At 40.0% G+C, this 15,662-nt stretch overlaps 1 protein-coding gene across 7 annotated transcripts in view; it reads left to right on the top strand.

The window, feature by feature from the left end:
• LIMS1 (LIM zinc finger domain containing 1) overlaps positions 1-9,771 on the top strand; it is a 148,639-nt gene extending 138,868 nt beyond the window's left edge. For 5 of the 7 annotated variants that reach the window (XM_074400318.1, XM_074400322.1, XM_074400319.1 and 2 more), the window contains exons 8-11: positions 996-1,044; positions 2,785-2,860; positions 3,049-3,240; positions 6,251-6,337. In XM_074400318.1, the coding sequence (XP_074256419.1) occupies positions 996-1,044; positions 2,785-2,860; positions 3,049-3,196 (273 nt within the window). In that variant the 3' untranslated portion in view covers positions 3,197-3,240; positions 6,251-6,337. Of the gene's footprint in view, positions 1-995; positions 1,045-2,784; positions 2,861-3,048; positions 3,241-6,250 lie in introns of all 7 variants that reach the window. The other 2 variants (XM_003922765.3, XM_003922764.3) reach the window with 1 other exon arrangement.
• Positions 9,772-15,662: the final 5,891 nt, after the last annotated feature.

The raw sequence follows: 15,662 nt of genomic DNA, 5'->3' as shown, positions 1-15,662 counted from the left end.
GTAAAGCATTTGCCAATAAATTCATCATACTCCTTTACCCCTAAATACTTCAATATGTATTTCCCAAGAATATGAGACTCTCTAACATAATTGTAATTGTCAGTATTAATATCATACTTTAACCCATTTATTCCAGTTTTGTCACTTGAGTCAATAATGTCCTCATAGCATTTTTTTCTACTCCTAGACTGGACCCAGTCTAGGGTTGTGATTTTTTTTAGCCTTCTTAAATCTGGAACATTTCCGGAGCCTTTTAAAATTTTTGATGACATTGACATTTTGGAGGGATGCAGAGGGCCCCTACCCCCTTTTAATAGACTACTTTCCACTTGGGTTCATCTGCTGCTTCTCTGTGGTTAGATGAGGTTATACACGCAGGTTGCAGCCTCACACAGTGGCAGTGCATTCTCTCGGAGCCTTGCCCCTAGAGCCCTTCATAATCACCTCTCTTGCACTGGTGTTTCCCAGGCACAGTGCTGGCTGATAATATCACTATGAATTAAATTTCCTTCCCTCCTTTGTAAGAAAGAAGCAATCTGTGGGCCATCATTTTATGACCATGGAAATGTCTTGTTTCTCTTCAACCCACCACACCTTTATGATTCTTGTCTCTGCACCAGCTGCAAACGACAGTTCTCCAGCACCACATCCTCCACCCATAGTCTGGTCCTCAGCGCTCTGCCTGAGCAAGAACCCACCTCCTCTCCCATCTATAGGTTTATTGATTTATCTGTTTCCTATCCATATATTCTCACAGATTTCTATAATTTGCATTACTTATTTGGGTGCTCAAATTGTCTTCTGGAAAGATTTTTTTTAATTGATGAAAGTGAATTATTTTCATTGTAAAAAGTAAAAATTTGTGAAAGAACTTTTACTGATTTTCTCCAGTAGTGATAAATTCTTCATTTAGATAACCAGCTATTTGTTTTTAAATGTTCCATGTTCAAGAACTTAATTCTAACACATCTTGAACCACATTTTTTTATTTTCAGCTATTTGGTGATGTTTGCTTTCACTGCAATCGTGTTATAGAAGGTGATGGTAAGTATCTGTGTGAGTTTTAGATTGGTACCACTTTGACACAAAAACACTTGGGTCATGTGGAAATTCAGGTTGGTGATTGCTGTTGTTTGGAATGTGATTGTTATCAGTTGCTTTTTCTCTTTCTTTGGTGTATTTCCCAAGTAATCTGTAGCAGTAAGATGATAATATCAAAGAATTGGATTTGTTACTCATTTATGATACTACTTTCAGCCACTGCCACAGTGTTGTATGCCAGCAATCATGGGAACTGTTCCTAGTGGACCATAAGACCTGTTTCTGTCCAGTTCCAGGAAGCTCCATAACAACATTTATTAGGAACAGTTTAATCTGCTATCGTAGTTAGGAAGAGGCACTTTAACCTGCACATGCTAAAACCTGGCAGTTATCAGCAAGCACATCTAGGACTTACTACCCCTGTACTGTGGTAATTAGGCTGGGCTGATTGACTGGAACAGAAAGGAAGCAGCTGTGTTTGCTAACAGTTGCTAACACAATTCTGCCAGAGACTTCCTGGCAAAGTTTTGAACAATCCTGTTTTCAGCATGATTCATGGCTCCCTGCAGACATCACCTAATTCAGGAAATACTTTTGAAACACTGTTCATGTGCAGTTTATGAAAAGATTAGTCCAGGAAAACAATCTTTAGTGCCGTTGAAAATAAAACTTACCTCCCTCCTCTGTGAAACAGATGCCAGGTAAAAGAAGCTGAAAAGGAAACTTTCTTGTTATCATCAGCTCTGGAAAAAAGACTCCTACAGACAAATAAGTTAATGCCCGGATTTTTCAAAATTATTTACCTAGTTCATCCTTGTTGGGCCAACAGCAGTAGGTACAGAAACAGCAAGCTCACCTAACCAACGTTATGCATGAATAGTCACCACATGTGCCCGGGCCAAGGGGGCACAGTTGCTGGTGTAAGATACGGCACACATCATTTATACCTTCATAGGATACTTAAGAACAGGGAAAGATTAAAGTCAGCCCTCCATATCCAAGGGCTGGATCCAAACATTTGGTGATACAACCAACTATGGATCAAAAATATTTAGAGAAAAATAACAATATAAAAATAGTATAGTATAATGACTATATATCATTTACATTGTACTAGGCATTATAATATAGAGATTATCTAAGGCCGGGCGCGGTGGCTCAAGCCTGTAATCCCAGCACTTTGGGAGGCCGAGGCGGGTGGATCACGAGCTCAAGAGATCAAGGCCATCCTGGTCAACATGGTGAAATCCCATCTCTACTAAAGGTGCAAAAAATTAGCTGGGCATGGTGGCGCGTGCCTGTAATCCGGAGGCTGAGGCAGGAGAATTGCCTGAACCCAGGAGGCGGAGGTTGCGGTGAGCCAAGATCGCGCCATTGCACTCCAGCCTGGGTAACAAGAGCGAAACTCCGTCTCAAAAAAAAAAAAAAAAAAAAAATTTAACCAGATGTGGTGGTGTGCACCTGTAGTTATAGCTACTCATGAGTCTGAGATGGGAGGATCACTTGAGCCCAGGAGGTTGGGTCTACAGTTAGCCAAGATTGCGCCACCACACTTCAGCCTGGGCAACATATCAAGACCCTGTCTCATTTAAAAAAAAAAAAAAAAAAAAAAAAGGTCTCCCCCAGGTGCCACAGACACAGTCATTGCAGTCATAGTTCTGTTTTAGAGTTGAAATTCTAAGCTGCCCTGCTCCCCATACTGATGTATTTCCATGTGACCGGATCTCTTTCCTCTTTGTCTAGTGGTCTCTGCGCTTAATAAGGCCTGGTGCGTGAACTGCTTTGCCTGTTCTACCTGCAACACTAAATTAACACTCAAGTAAGTCTATGGTTTTGTCCAATGTGAATCCTAAGACTGAAAACTTTGGGGTGACACTTAAAAAAATCCTAGAAAAAGAATTATTTGATTTCTTATTTCCTCTTTCTGTTCAGGCCTTCTGAAAGTAAAGGTTCTTCCTTTAATTGTTCCCTGTTCTTTCTTCTGTTCCTTCTTTGTCCTGCTCAAAGGGATAAATTTGTTGAAATTGACCTAAAGCCAGTCTGCAAACACTGTTATGAGAAAATGCCAGAAGAATTTAAGAGGCGACTTGCCAAACGGGAGAGAGAAGCAAAGGATAAGGACAAGCAGAAAAAGAAAAAGCCAGTCTGTTTGTAAACTTTTCTATCCCTCTGTCATCATTTTCACTACTTTCTCCTTTGGTTAGTCCTTTGGAATATGTTTTTGTTCTGTTTCTGTCTTTTGTTTTCTTCCTCCCCACTACCCCCACAACTTTTGGGCATGTATTTGTAGTCATCAGAGATTGAAATACAAGTATTTGTCCTCTGTAGAGTTGGTCCTTTTGCATAATTACTAAAATTACAAAGATTAAATGAATATGCTCCATACTTAATACAGGTTTGTGGTCATATATTTCACTTACCCTGTAGACTCACTTACCTCATTTTTTAAACACCATGTTATATACATTTCTATTTTTTTAATTCTAATCTCTTAATAGACCCTAGAAAAAGTTTTAAAGGATTTTTGTCTAATAACTGTAGCTTTTTAAATCCTGGTTTTTTGTTTCTTTACCAAAATCATTTAATTGTTAAATTATAGGTGTTGTTTGATATTTTAAAAAATATTATATTTTTTAAAACTTTGTTCTAAGTTATGTATTATATTATTTCAGCATAGCCAAGCACGGTGGCTCATGCCTATAATCACAGCATTTTGGGAGGCCAGGATGGAAAGATTGCTTAAGCCCAAGATTTTGAGACCAGCCTGGACAACATGGTCAAACCCCATCCAACAAAAAAAAAAATTAACTAGGCATGGTGGCCCATACCTGTAGTCCCAGCTACTCAGGAGGCTGAGGTTGCAGTGAGCCATGACTATACCACTGCACTCCAGCTTGGGCAACAGAGTGAGACTCTGTCTCAAAAAAAACCTTTCAGCATGTTTTACATCGAGGCAAAGTCCATCTGATTTACATAAGACATCTTCTTCTGTGATGTTTATGTATGCATTCATACATTGCCCATATGCTATTGTTTATGAATTCATATCCTCAATGTCTTCAAAGTCTCTTTTATTCCTGATTTTTATGGAAAGTATTTCAATCCTTGAAGTTCTCTTGAATTACTAGCATGATTTTTCCATTTTTCCCTCATAGTTACATTGTGTTCGGAGCTGTAAAAATATTTTGTTTCAGTTTACATGTTTCCTATTATAAAGAGGGATTAAAATATAAATATAAGATTAAAACAATGAGCCGGGTATGGTGGCTCACACTTGTAATCCCAGCACTTTGGGAGGCTGAGGCAGCAGAACACTTAAGGTCAGGAGTTCCAGACCATCCTGGGCAACATGGTGAAACCCCGTCTTTACTAAAAATACAAAAAAATTAGCCAGGGATGGTGACTGGTTTCTATAATCTCAGCTACTCATGAGGCTGAGGCAGGAGAATCACTTGGACCTGGGAGGCAGAAGTTAACAGTGAGCCGAGTTATTGCCACTGCAATCCACTCTGGACTACAGAGTGAAACTCTATCTCAAAAAAAAAAAAAAAAAAAGATTTAAGCAGTGGAAATCTTGCTAAGGTAGTCTCTCCAGAAACGAGAATAATTTTTTTCTTTTATAAAAAAAAATGGCAGTTTTAATAGCTTTTGCTCTAAGAAGACCTTGGGAGAAAAACTGTAAAATAATTCCCAGTGTGGTGTTTTAAAATAGAAGATTTTTCATTTTAAATATGTGTTTAGGAATTAACCTTTGTTACTAACGTTGTCCTTTAAAATGATCTTGAAGCAAAGTCTAGTTTAATACCATGTTTAAATATAGTAAAAATATCAGCAGATTTTATCATTTTTCTTATAGATGACAGTATACCACCAGATTTACTTCATAAATGCTACCTGAATATAATTTCACAGATACAACAAGTTATCAAGTTGTATATTTACTCAACTCAAAATTAAACACTGTGGATTCAACAGTAATAAGCTCCTATAGCTACCTGTTGGAAATGCATTACAGATGGTCAGGAGGCTTGTCTGAAAAGTTATCTTCTCCAGGACATTTAACAAATAAATTGTTATGTGCTCTAGCTTTTCAAAAGAATAGTTGAGTTCTTCAAATAGCTACCATTTACAATACAACCACAGGTGATCTGGTTATATTTATGTAGAGTGATTAAAAACTTTCTTCCAACCTTTCTGTCAGATAACCAGAATAATCCCTTATAATTTAAAATTAATTAAACCACATAGCTACCTAATTTAAATTACTAAGTAAGATCATGTTGCCTCCAATAAAGAACTCATTCACATTACAAAAATATGGTTCTTTCCTTTAGATAAATTTATCTTTAAGGTATTCTCAAGGTATTTTAAAATGTGATTACCAGCCTGGGCAATACAGCAGGACCCTTTGGCTACAGAAAAAATTTTTTTAAGTTAGCCAGGCTTAGTAGTATGCATCTGTGTCCCAGCTATGCTGGAGGATGGCTTGAGCCCAGGAATTAGAGGCTGCAGTGACTTATGATCACCAGTCCAGCCTGGGCGGCAGTCGAGGCTCTGTTCCCAAAAAAAAAAAATACATGATTGACTTTACTTATGTAAATTATATTCACATTAGATTTCCTTTTTACTTAGTACTGAATAAAATGTAATCTGTTAGTCTATGTTACACAGATAGATGTATAGAACCAATTTATAAGGACTTTTTAAAAAATGATATTGCAGGCCGGGCGCGGTGGCTCAAGCCTGTAATCCCAGCACTTTGGGAGGCCGAGGCGGGTGGATCACGAGGTCAAGAGATCGAGACCATCCTGGTCATCATGGTGAAACCCCGTCTCTACTAAAAATACAAAAAATTAGCTGGGCATGGTGGTGTGTGCCTGTAATCCCAGCTACTCAGGAGGCTGAGGCAGGAGAATTGCTTGAACCCAGGAGGCAGAGGTTGCGGTGAGCCAAGATCATGCCATTGCACTCCAGCCTGGGTAACAAGAGTGAAACTCCGTCTCAAAAAAAAAAAAAAAGATATTGTATTTTTTTATATATCACAGTAAGAATTGAGGTTGGAATTACGGCTTTTTACTAATAAGAATGTAGATATCATCTGGTTGCCTTCATTTAGTTCTATACAATTCATATTATTTATATAACTTTGTTGAATGTCTTTCCACTAATTTCTTTCTTTCTTTTTTTTTTTTGTAATTATCGTCTTTAGGAATAAGTTTGTGGAGTTTGACATGAAGCCAGTCTGTAAGAAGTGCTATGAGAAATTTCCATTGGAGCTGAAGAAAAGACTTAAGAAACTAGCTGAGACCTTAGGAAGGAAATAAGTTCCTTTATTTTACTTTTTCTTTTCTTTGCAAGATAAGAGATTACCAACATTGCTTGTCTTGATCTACCCATATTTAAAGCTATATCTCAAAGCAGTTGAGAGAGAAGAGGACCTATATGAATTGTTTTATGTCATTTTTTTCATTAAGAAAGAAAAAAAAATTTCTAATCATGTTTAAAATACAGATGAAGTCAGTATTTGCCTTTGTCAACCCTTATCCATTTGTTGACATATAGACTGTTTACAAAAAAACACATGGTTAAATGTTAGATAAGGCCCCCCAAAATTAAATATAACTTTTTTAAATGACAGGAGTCAACTTTTACATGACTCAGTTGAAAAAAAAAACAGTATAAACCTTAATTTACTTTGTATTCAAAAGAAAATTCCAACTGCTGTTGGGGAAGGATACAGAGAAGAAAAATAACCACCCAAGAAAAAAACAAGAAAAGTGAGTCTTATACAGTCTTAGTATATTTATCAAACTAGTAGCTATAAAGTGAATATATACATTACTAAGACAGAAAAACAAGTATAATTCAGAACTACTTGACTTTTTTTTAGTTAAAAGCAGTAATTATTATGCTTAGTTTTATAATCTGCTCTCCTTCTGAATTCTTCCTTCAAATGATTACTTAACACAGTAGTTATAGCTAGCTAGTAGGATCTCTTTTAAATTTTTGTGCAAAAAAGATGTATACCAGGTATCTGAAAATATACAATACTGGAAAATGAAGTATTTTTAATGTATTACAGCAACTATGCTTCTAAGCGTAATGTCAAGCATGTAGTCTTAGAATAGGACATGAAATTAAATTCTATGTAGCTTGGAATGTGTTGCTTCAGAAAAGTGAATGCGTATGTCAGTCATATTGCCTTCATAATCTTGCTAGTATCTATGCATTATACATATTTAAACTTGCCTTGCCTTAAAAAAAATACGTACTACATACTTAAATCAGGAATTCTAGCCATCTCATGAATACCAACTAAAACTAAGTACATTAAGATCTGAGATTGAGCCGGGCGCGGTGGCTCAAGCCTGTAATCCCAGCACTTTGGGAGGCTGAGGCGGGTGGATCACGAGGTCGAGAGATCGAGACCATCCTGGTCAACACGGTGAAACCCCGTCTCTACTAAAAATACAAAAAATTAGCTGGGCATGGTGGCGCGTGCCTGTAATCCCAGCTACTCAGGAGGCTGAGGCAGGAGAATTGCCTGAACCCAGGAGGCGGAGGCTGTGGTGAGCCGAGATCGCGCCATTGCACTCCAGCCTGGGTAACAAGAGCGAAACTCCGTCTCAAAAAAAAAAAGAAAAAAAAAAGATCTGAGATTGGTAAACTCAGATTCATTTAACACAGCTCTAATTAAAATTTTTTAAAGTAGCCGGGCGCGGTGGCTCACGCCTGTAATCCCAGCACTTTGGGAGGCCGAGGTGGGTGGATCACAAGGTCAAGAGATCGAGACCATCCTTGCCAACATGGTGAAACCCCGTCTCTACTAAAAATACGAAAAAATTAGCTGGGCATGGTGGCGCGTGCCTGTAATCCCAGCTACTCAGGAGGCCGAGGCAGGAGAATTGCCTGAACCCAGGAGGCGGAGGTTGTGGTGAGCCGAGATCGCGCCATTGCACTCCAGCCTGGGCAACAAGAGCGAAACTCCGTCTCAAAAAAAAAAAAAAAATTTTTTTTAAAGTCTATTCTTTTTGGGGGAAACCCATTGAAGTTAATTTCTGTTATCTTATTAGAAGAGAATGATGTTGATACGTGTTTCAGATTTTTCATTTCAAATCTTGTAATTAATTGGATTTATTTAATATAAATAGGAGATACAAATGACACTCTTAAATTGGAAGAGGGGTGTTTTGGTATTCGTTTAAGGTCAAAATTAGTGATTCTATTTTTATCAAAAGTTTTATCCTGAAGTTTCTGGATCACTTTTCCTTAATAAACTTGTTAATGGAAAGCGAGCTTTATGAACATTTAAAAAATGTTGCTGCTGCTTTCTTACTTAAAAAGAAAGTTGCCAAGATAGACTTCTTAGGGAAAAATTATTTTTTCCCAAAAATTGCTGAAATACTGTTTTGCCATTAAAAAAAAAAAGTCTCAGGATATTACCACTCTGCCATTAAATATCTGTATGCATGCATCTTTTTAAAAATTCTGTGCATGTACTTTATGGAGTACATTCTATTTTTGTTTTCAGACACCTTACAACCAATTTTTTTTTAGTAATCTTTTAGAATTAAAACAATTATAAAAGATTAAAAATAATCATCACATTGTTTAAGATTATACATGTTCAGTAGTGTCAAACAATCATTGCATTTGACAGTAAGAATCAAAAGTCTCTTCAGTGTGCCTTTGTCGGCTAATATGTAACCAGCAGTGATAACCTTGGGATTATTTATTAAATATTATACTATGACTATAGGCAGAATAGGACAGAGTTTGCAATATAGAGTCTTGATGCTAAATTCTCATATACCTCTACATGAGAAATATGGAGCAGAAAAACAAGCATTTGCATATATTGTTCATCACTTTGAAGATACATGGCCTGAACTCGACTGCTTGTGTCTGTTTACATATCAGGCATAGCCAGGCATCTTTTGCAGCCAGAGGTTCCACCGCTGTCTTTGCTCAGTCCTCTTTTAAAATATGAATTAGTATTTTCTAGAAGTTCAACTTGCTAAGCCTCTAATACTTCAGCGTAGCTTATCTAGATACAGTACTTTCTTCTCTGATATGTAATATCATTGGAGCCCTTACATATAAGGAGAAGAGGAAGAAGTTGAAAAAGTATAAGTGGATTAAAAAAGAAACTTGGTCTAGTTCATATTTTTAATGGGGCTTTCTCTGGCTGCTGGAAAACTTAGGCCAGTAAGCATCTCTTTGTTTAAAGTCCTACAAGGCAATTTGAAATAATTCATTGTTCATGCCAAAATTCTAAGTACTGTTTTTCTTAACAAGCATAATACAATCAAGAAAAATGGGTACAAGTAAAATATTCTTTGAATCATACTCAAAGCCTTTTTAACACTGCACTTGAATAATAGGTCATTTTGCCTCACTCATTTGCCAAAGTAGCCATTTCTAAGTTAAGGACATTTTGAGGAATGCTGACAGCCTTGTTGTATTTCATTTTAGATTGTAAGCTCAATGGCAGGGATACTAAACTGATAATTGTGTTTTCATATAGCAACCACCACAGTATACTCTTGGTGCTTAATAAATGTTTATAATTATTAACAATAACTTGTATATTATTTAATTTGAATGGTACAGATATGAAATACATATGGAAATTGAAGTATTCATGAATATGTAATAGAAACATTCAAGTAAATGAATAAAATGATCTGGTTACTATGGATAAGCCAAATTTTGAACCAAATAGAACAATAGTGTAGTCTTCCCTCTATTCACTGTAAATGCTGGGGGTTTTTTTTGTTTTTGTTTGTTTTTGTTATTGTTTTGAGACGGAGTCTCACTCTGTTACCCAGGCTGGAGTGCAATGGCGCGAAGGAGATACAGGCCAAACATGGTGGCTCACACCTGTAATCCCAGCACTTTGGGAGGCTGAGGCCGGTGGATCACTTGGGGAGTTTGAGACCAGCCTGGCCAACATGGTGAAACCCCATCTCTACTAAAACTACAAAAATTAGCAGGGTGTGGTTTTGTGTACCTCTAGTCCCAGTTACTCGGGAGGCTGAAGCAGGAGAATCACTTGAACCCAGGAGGCAGAGGTTGTAGTGAACCAAGATTGCACCATTGCATTCCAGCCTGGGTGACAGAGTAAGAGTCTATCTCAGAAAAAAAAGAAAGGAGATACATAGCTTACTAAAAATTTCAGCAAGTCACTGTGTGCAGAGTATTCCTCTTCCAGTGCTTGATTCACCCAGTTCTGCATCCACCTTAAATGTAGAGAATCCTGGGAGCTCTGGCTGAGTCTTGCATTCCATTTCCTTCCCTGGGGAGGTGAGACAGGTCATCACATCTCCCTGTGGGAGTTGTTGGATGGGGTGAACACAGAGCATGCTAAACCGTAGTGGCAGGAGCCCAGGAAGGGGAAGAGCTGGATCTTGATGAACAGAAGCTGGCCAGACAGGGAAGGAGGATAGAGAGTGGGCATCCTAGGCCCTCTTCCATTCCCATTTTCTCTATTTCTCTTGGCATTACCATCAGCGTAGCTCCCAAGCTAATAACAATTTGACTTCAATTTCTCCTCCCCACAACCTACATTTGCCCCCACATCTAAGTCCAAAATTCATCACCTCTGCTGTGAAAAGGTCCCAGAAACCTTTCTTCTGCTCCTGACTTTCAGCCCCTGCTTGCCTCAGGCTGTCCTTGCTCTGCACCCATCAGTCACCTTGCCCTTGCTGTCAGCCTCAGATTCACTCACTGAAACAGAATGAAGTCGATCTCTCCTATGGCAACCGTTTAGTCTGTTTTTCTCTCAATGGCCAGTGCAAGTGCCACACAGAATTGATTTGTTTTCCCAGATCTTGACCGGCCCTCTTGTAATAAATGTACCCTTCTTGCTTTTAAAGCTCAGCTCAAATATCATCTGATTTGTGAAGCCTTTCCTGAACCTCTCTTATTTGTTCCCCTAGTTCTTTATGTGTACCTCTGTCTCGTGGTTCTGATGTGCATTTTAAGTATTGGTTTATGTTCCCATCAGAAGGTTGGCTCCCTGAGGGGAAGAACTGTGTTGACTTTATCACTGTATCCTCTGTGCCAGTCACAGGGCCCAGCATCCCATAAGAGCTCAGTGATCACTGAGTGAGTGAATACATGGGCAGTCAGTGTACGTTATGCCCTTACCATATTCAAGTATTCTAAAAGCTATTAAAACTAAAAATCAGGCCGGGCGCGGTGGCTCAAGCCTGTAATCCCAGCACTTTGGGAGGCCGAGGCGGGTGGATCACAAGGTCAAAAGATCGAGACCATCCTGGTCAACATGGTGAAACCCCGTCTCTACTAAAAATACAAAAAAAATTAGCTGGGCATGGTGGCGCATGCCTGTAATCCCAGCTACTCAGGAGGCTGAGGCAGGAGAATTGCCTGAACCCAGGAGGCGGAGGTTGCGGTGAGCCGAGATCGCGCCATTGCACTCCAGCCTGGGTAACAAGAGCGAAACTCCGTCTCAAAAAAAAAAAAAAAAAAAAAAAAAAAAAAAAAAACTAAAAATCAGCACAAAGACCACAGCCAGGGTTTTCTTCCTAAAAAACAAAAATATCCCTTCCTTGCTTTAAAAAAAAAAAAAAAAATCTACTTGGGCTGAGCATGGTCACTTATTCCTATAACTCCAGCACTTTGGGAGGCCACAGCAGGAGTATTTGAGCCTGGGAGTTCAAGACAAGCCTGAGCAACATAGCAAGACCCCAGTTATTCAAAAAAAAATTAAAAATTAGCCAGGTGTGGTGGTGAGACCCCATCTCTACAAAAAGAAAAAAAAAAGTTTAGGCAAGGTGGCATATGCCTGTGGTCTCCAGCTACTCTGGAGGCTGAGAATGGCTTGAGCCCAGGTCAAGGCTGCAGTGAGCTATGATGGCACCACTGCACTCCAGCATGGGTGACAGCGAGACCCTGTCTGAAAAAAAAAATTTTTTTTTTTTTTCTTTTTGAGACGGAGTTTCGCTCTTGTTACCCAGGCTGGAGTGCAATGGCGCCATCTCGGCTCACCGCAACCTCCGCCTCCTGGGTTCAGGCAATTCTCCTGCCTCAGCCTCCCGAGTAGCTGGGATTACAGGCACGTGCCACCATGCCCAGCTAATTTTTTGTATTTTTAGTAGAGACGGGGTTTCACCATGTTGACCAGAATGGTCTCGATCTCTTGACCTTGTGATCCGCCCGCCTCAGCCTCCCAAAGTGCTGGGATTACAGGCTTGAGCCACCGTGCCCAGCAAAAAAATTTTTTTAATCTGCTTGGGAAATATAATAATAAAAGGATCTAAAATACTGTACATGATCATAAATATGTTGCAAAATGGCCTTTTAAAAAGGTAGAGGAAATATATGTTACGGATATGGTTTTAAAATTTTTTGTTCGGGCCGGGCGTGGTGGCTCAAGCCTGTAATCCCAGCACTTTGGGAGGCCGAGGCGGGCGGATCACAAGGTCAAGAGATTGAGACCATCCTGGTCAACATGGTGAAACCCCGTCTCTACTAAAAATACAAAAAATTAGCTGGGCATGGTGGTGCGTGCCTGTAATCCCAGCTACTCGGGAGGCTGAGGCAGGAGAATTGCCTGAACCCAGGAGGCGGAGGTTGCGGTGAGCCGAGATCGTGCCATTGCACTCCAGCCTGGGTAACAAGAGCGAAACTCCGTCTTACAAAAAAAAAAAAAAAAAAAAAATTTGTTCGGATTTTTTTGGAGAGAGGGGACTCTTCAGATGGTGTTTTCAGCTTGCCAAAATAAATTCTATAATAATAGGAAATGCTAACTTTACTTTTTAATATGCTCTTACATCAATTAAATATGCTCTTAAATCAATTGTAGCATATGCTGCAATATTGTTTTCATACATTTTTTTTTTTTTTTGAGACGGAGTTTCGCCCTTGTTACCCAGGCTGGAGTGCAATGGCGCGATCTCGGCTCACCGCAACCTCCGCCTCCTGGGCTCAGGCAATTCTCCTGCCTCAGCCTCCTGAGTAGCTGGGATTACAGGCACGCGCCACCATGCCCAGCTAATTTTTTGCACTTTTAGTAGAGACGGGGTTTCACCATGTTGACCAGGATGGTCTCGATCTCTCGACCTCGTGATCCACCCGCCTTGGCCTCCCAAAGTGCTGGGATTACAGGCTTGAGCCACCGCGCCCGGCACTTCATACTTTTTTGGCAAAATTTTCCCCGTAGATGGAGCCATGGTGGGCTTTAGCTGCTTATAAGCAGCTCCTGTCTTGATTATCATAACTTTTAACATAGCAGAGTAAAAAGTAAAGCCTTCACTCTGATGAGGCAGTCACCCTGCCTGGTAATAAGAAGACATTTGCTGCTGGGCACGGCCGCTCATGCCTGTAATCCCAGCACTTTCGGAGGTCTAGGTGGGTGGATCACCTGAGATCAAGAGTTTGAGACCAGCCTGGCCAACATGGCAAAACCCTGTCTCTACTAAAAATACCAAAATTAGCCAGGTATGGTGACACACACCTGTAGTCCAGCTAGTTGGGAGGCTGAGGCAGGAGAATCATTTGAACCCGGGAGCAGAGGTTGCTGTGAGCTGAGATCCCACCACTGCACTCCAGGTTGGGTGACAGTGAGACTCCATCTCAAAAAAAAAAAAAAAGCCATCTGCCCTTTCAGTAAAGATTAATGGCATTCATTAAGTAGAGAATCTTCTACTTGACCCTGTAGAAGGGCATCAAAAATTCTAATATTGGCCAGGGCACAGTAGCTCATGCCAGCAGCTCAGGAGGCTGAGGTGGGAGGATCGCTTTAGATCAAGAGTTTGAGGCTGCAGTGAGCTATGACCACACCACTGCACTCCAGCCTAGGCGACAGAGTGAGCCTCTCTCTAAAACAGTCAAAAATTCTAATATGACAGCAAAATTAAAAAGCAGGAAACCCCACATTTTAGAGGTGAGGAGAAACTGCCCTGTTCTCTGTAAAACATTGAGATGTCTCTGTGAAGATGAAGTGTGAAGGCACAGGTCGGGACCCAGTATAGCAAGCTCACTTGTGCTACCTAATGTCCACTGGGAGTTCCAGATGTGGGGAGGGCTGTGGGTGAGGGATCACTGAACTCATGATCATGAAGTTCTTTTTCTTTTTTCTTTTTTGAGAGAGTCTTGCTGTGTCACCCAGGCTGGAGTGCAGTGGCACGATCTCGGCAACCTCCGCCTCCCAGGTTCAAGCGATTCTCCTGCCTCAGCCTCCTCAGTAGCTGGGATTACAGGCACACGCCACCATGCCTGCCTAATTTTTCGTATTTTTAGTAGAGATACATTTTCACTGTGTTAGCCAGGATGGTCTTGATCTCCCCGCCTCGGCCTCCCAAAGTGCTGGGATTACAGGCATGAGCCACCACGCCCAGCCAATCATGAAGTTCTTACTGGGTAAGGCCTTCAGGGTCAGGCAGTCACAGTACAGTATTTGAAACACACTTGGAATAAGTTCACTACTAGAAATATCAGTTTCATTTATATGTTCCAAGAAGAAGATCTTAATCCCAAAGATATTAGAGACAAGCATCATAGAAAGAACAACTTACAAGGATATTCCTTTTCCACATGTTTAGCCTCACGTCAGTCCACATACAAGAGTTTATGTCGGTCATTGATATCAATACTTTAAAAATGATTCATACACTTTAAAATTAATGATTCTACAGCCTCCCACACCAAACCCCACATTTAGTCAAGAGATACTGTTCTTGAACATGAGTCTCTATTTCTGAACTTTTACATGCATATTTCCTCTCTCAAGTGGTAAATTCCTTCAAAGAACAGCAAGAGCAGTGGTCCCTAAGTGAAGCTTCATCCGTATTTACAGCCTCTCCTTATCATTTGCATCACTGCCTGAGCTCTGCTTCCTGTCAGATCACTGGGGGCATCACAGGGGCACAAACCCTATTGTGAACTGTGCATGCGAGGGATCTATAAGTTGTGTGCTCCTTATGAGAATCTGATGCCTCAAGATCTGTTACTGTCTCCCATCACCCCCAGATGGGAGTAATTGCAGGAAAATAAGCTCAGGGTTCCTACAGATTCTGCATTATGGTGAGTTATATAATTATTCATTATATTCTAATAATAATAGAAATAAGGTGGACAATAAATGTAATGTTCTTGAATCGTCCTGAAACCATCCACACCACCACTGTCTGTGGAAAAATTGCTTTCCACAAAACTGGTTATGGTGCCAAAAAGGTTGAGGACCACTGAGCTAGAGTCTTCTAATGTTGTATACCTGTAATGAGACCTGAACTATTTAGAAATTATCTTCCTGGCAACTTCCATCAAATTACAGGCAAAAATTAGGACATAAAAGCCTTAAAAAGACCAAATATTCCAAAGTTCATATCTTTACTCTTAGAAATATCCCTTAGGCCTTGCTTATAGGCTGCTTACTGTAAATTTATACACAGCTTTAACAAATTCCCTGAGTTTTTTTCTATAACAAACAGAAGATAGCAGATTAAAAATGGGGAGAGAGTAGACTAACGGCAAGCAAATTAAAGAGACATTGAATGTCAACTGTTGTCAGCCACTGTGCTGGAAGATAGTTGAACAATGAAAGGACTTTAGGCCAGGCGGCTCACGCCTATAATCTCAGCACCTTGGGAGGCCTA

This window comes from Saimiri boliviensis, chromosome 1 (genome assembly GCF_048565385.1).
Source record: "Saimiri boliviensis isolate mSaiBol1 chromosome 1, mSaiBol1.pri, whole genome shotgun sequence".
Classification (NCBI taxonomy): domain Eukaryota; kingdom Metazoa; phylum Chordata; class Mammalia; order Primates; family Cebidae; genus Saimiri; species Saimiri boliviensis.
The sequence above is the reverse complement of the archived record's forward strand: the minus strand, read 5'-3'. Positions and strand labels throughout refer to the sequence as shown.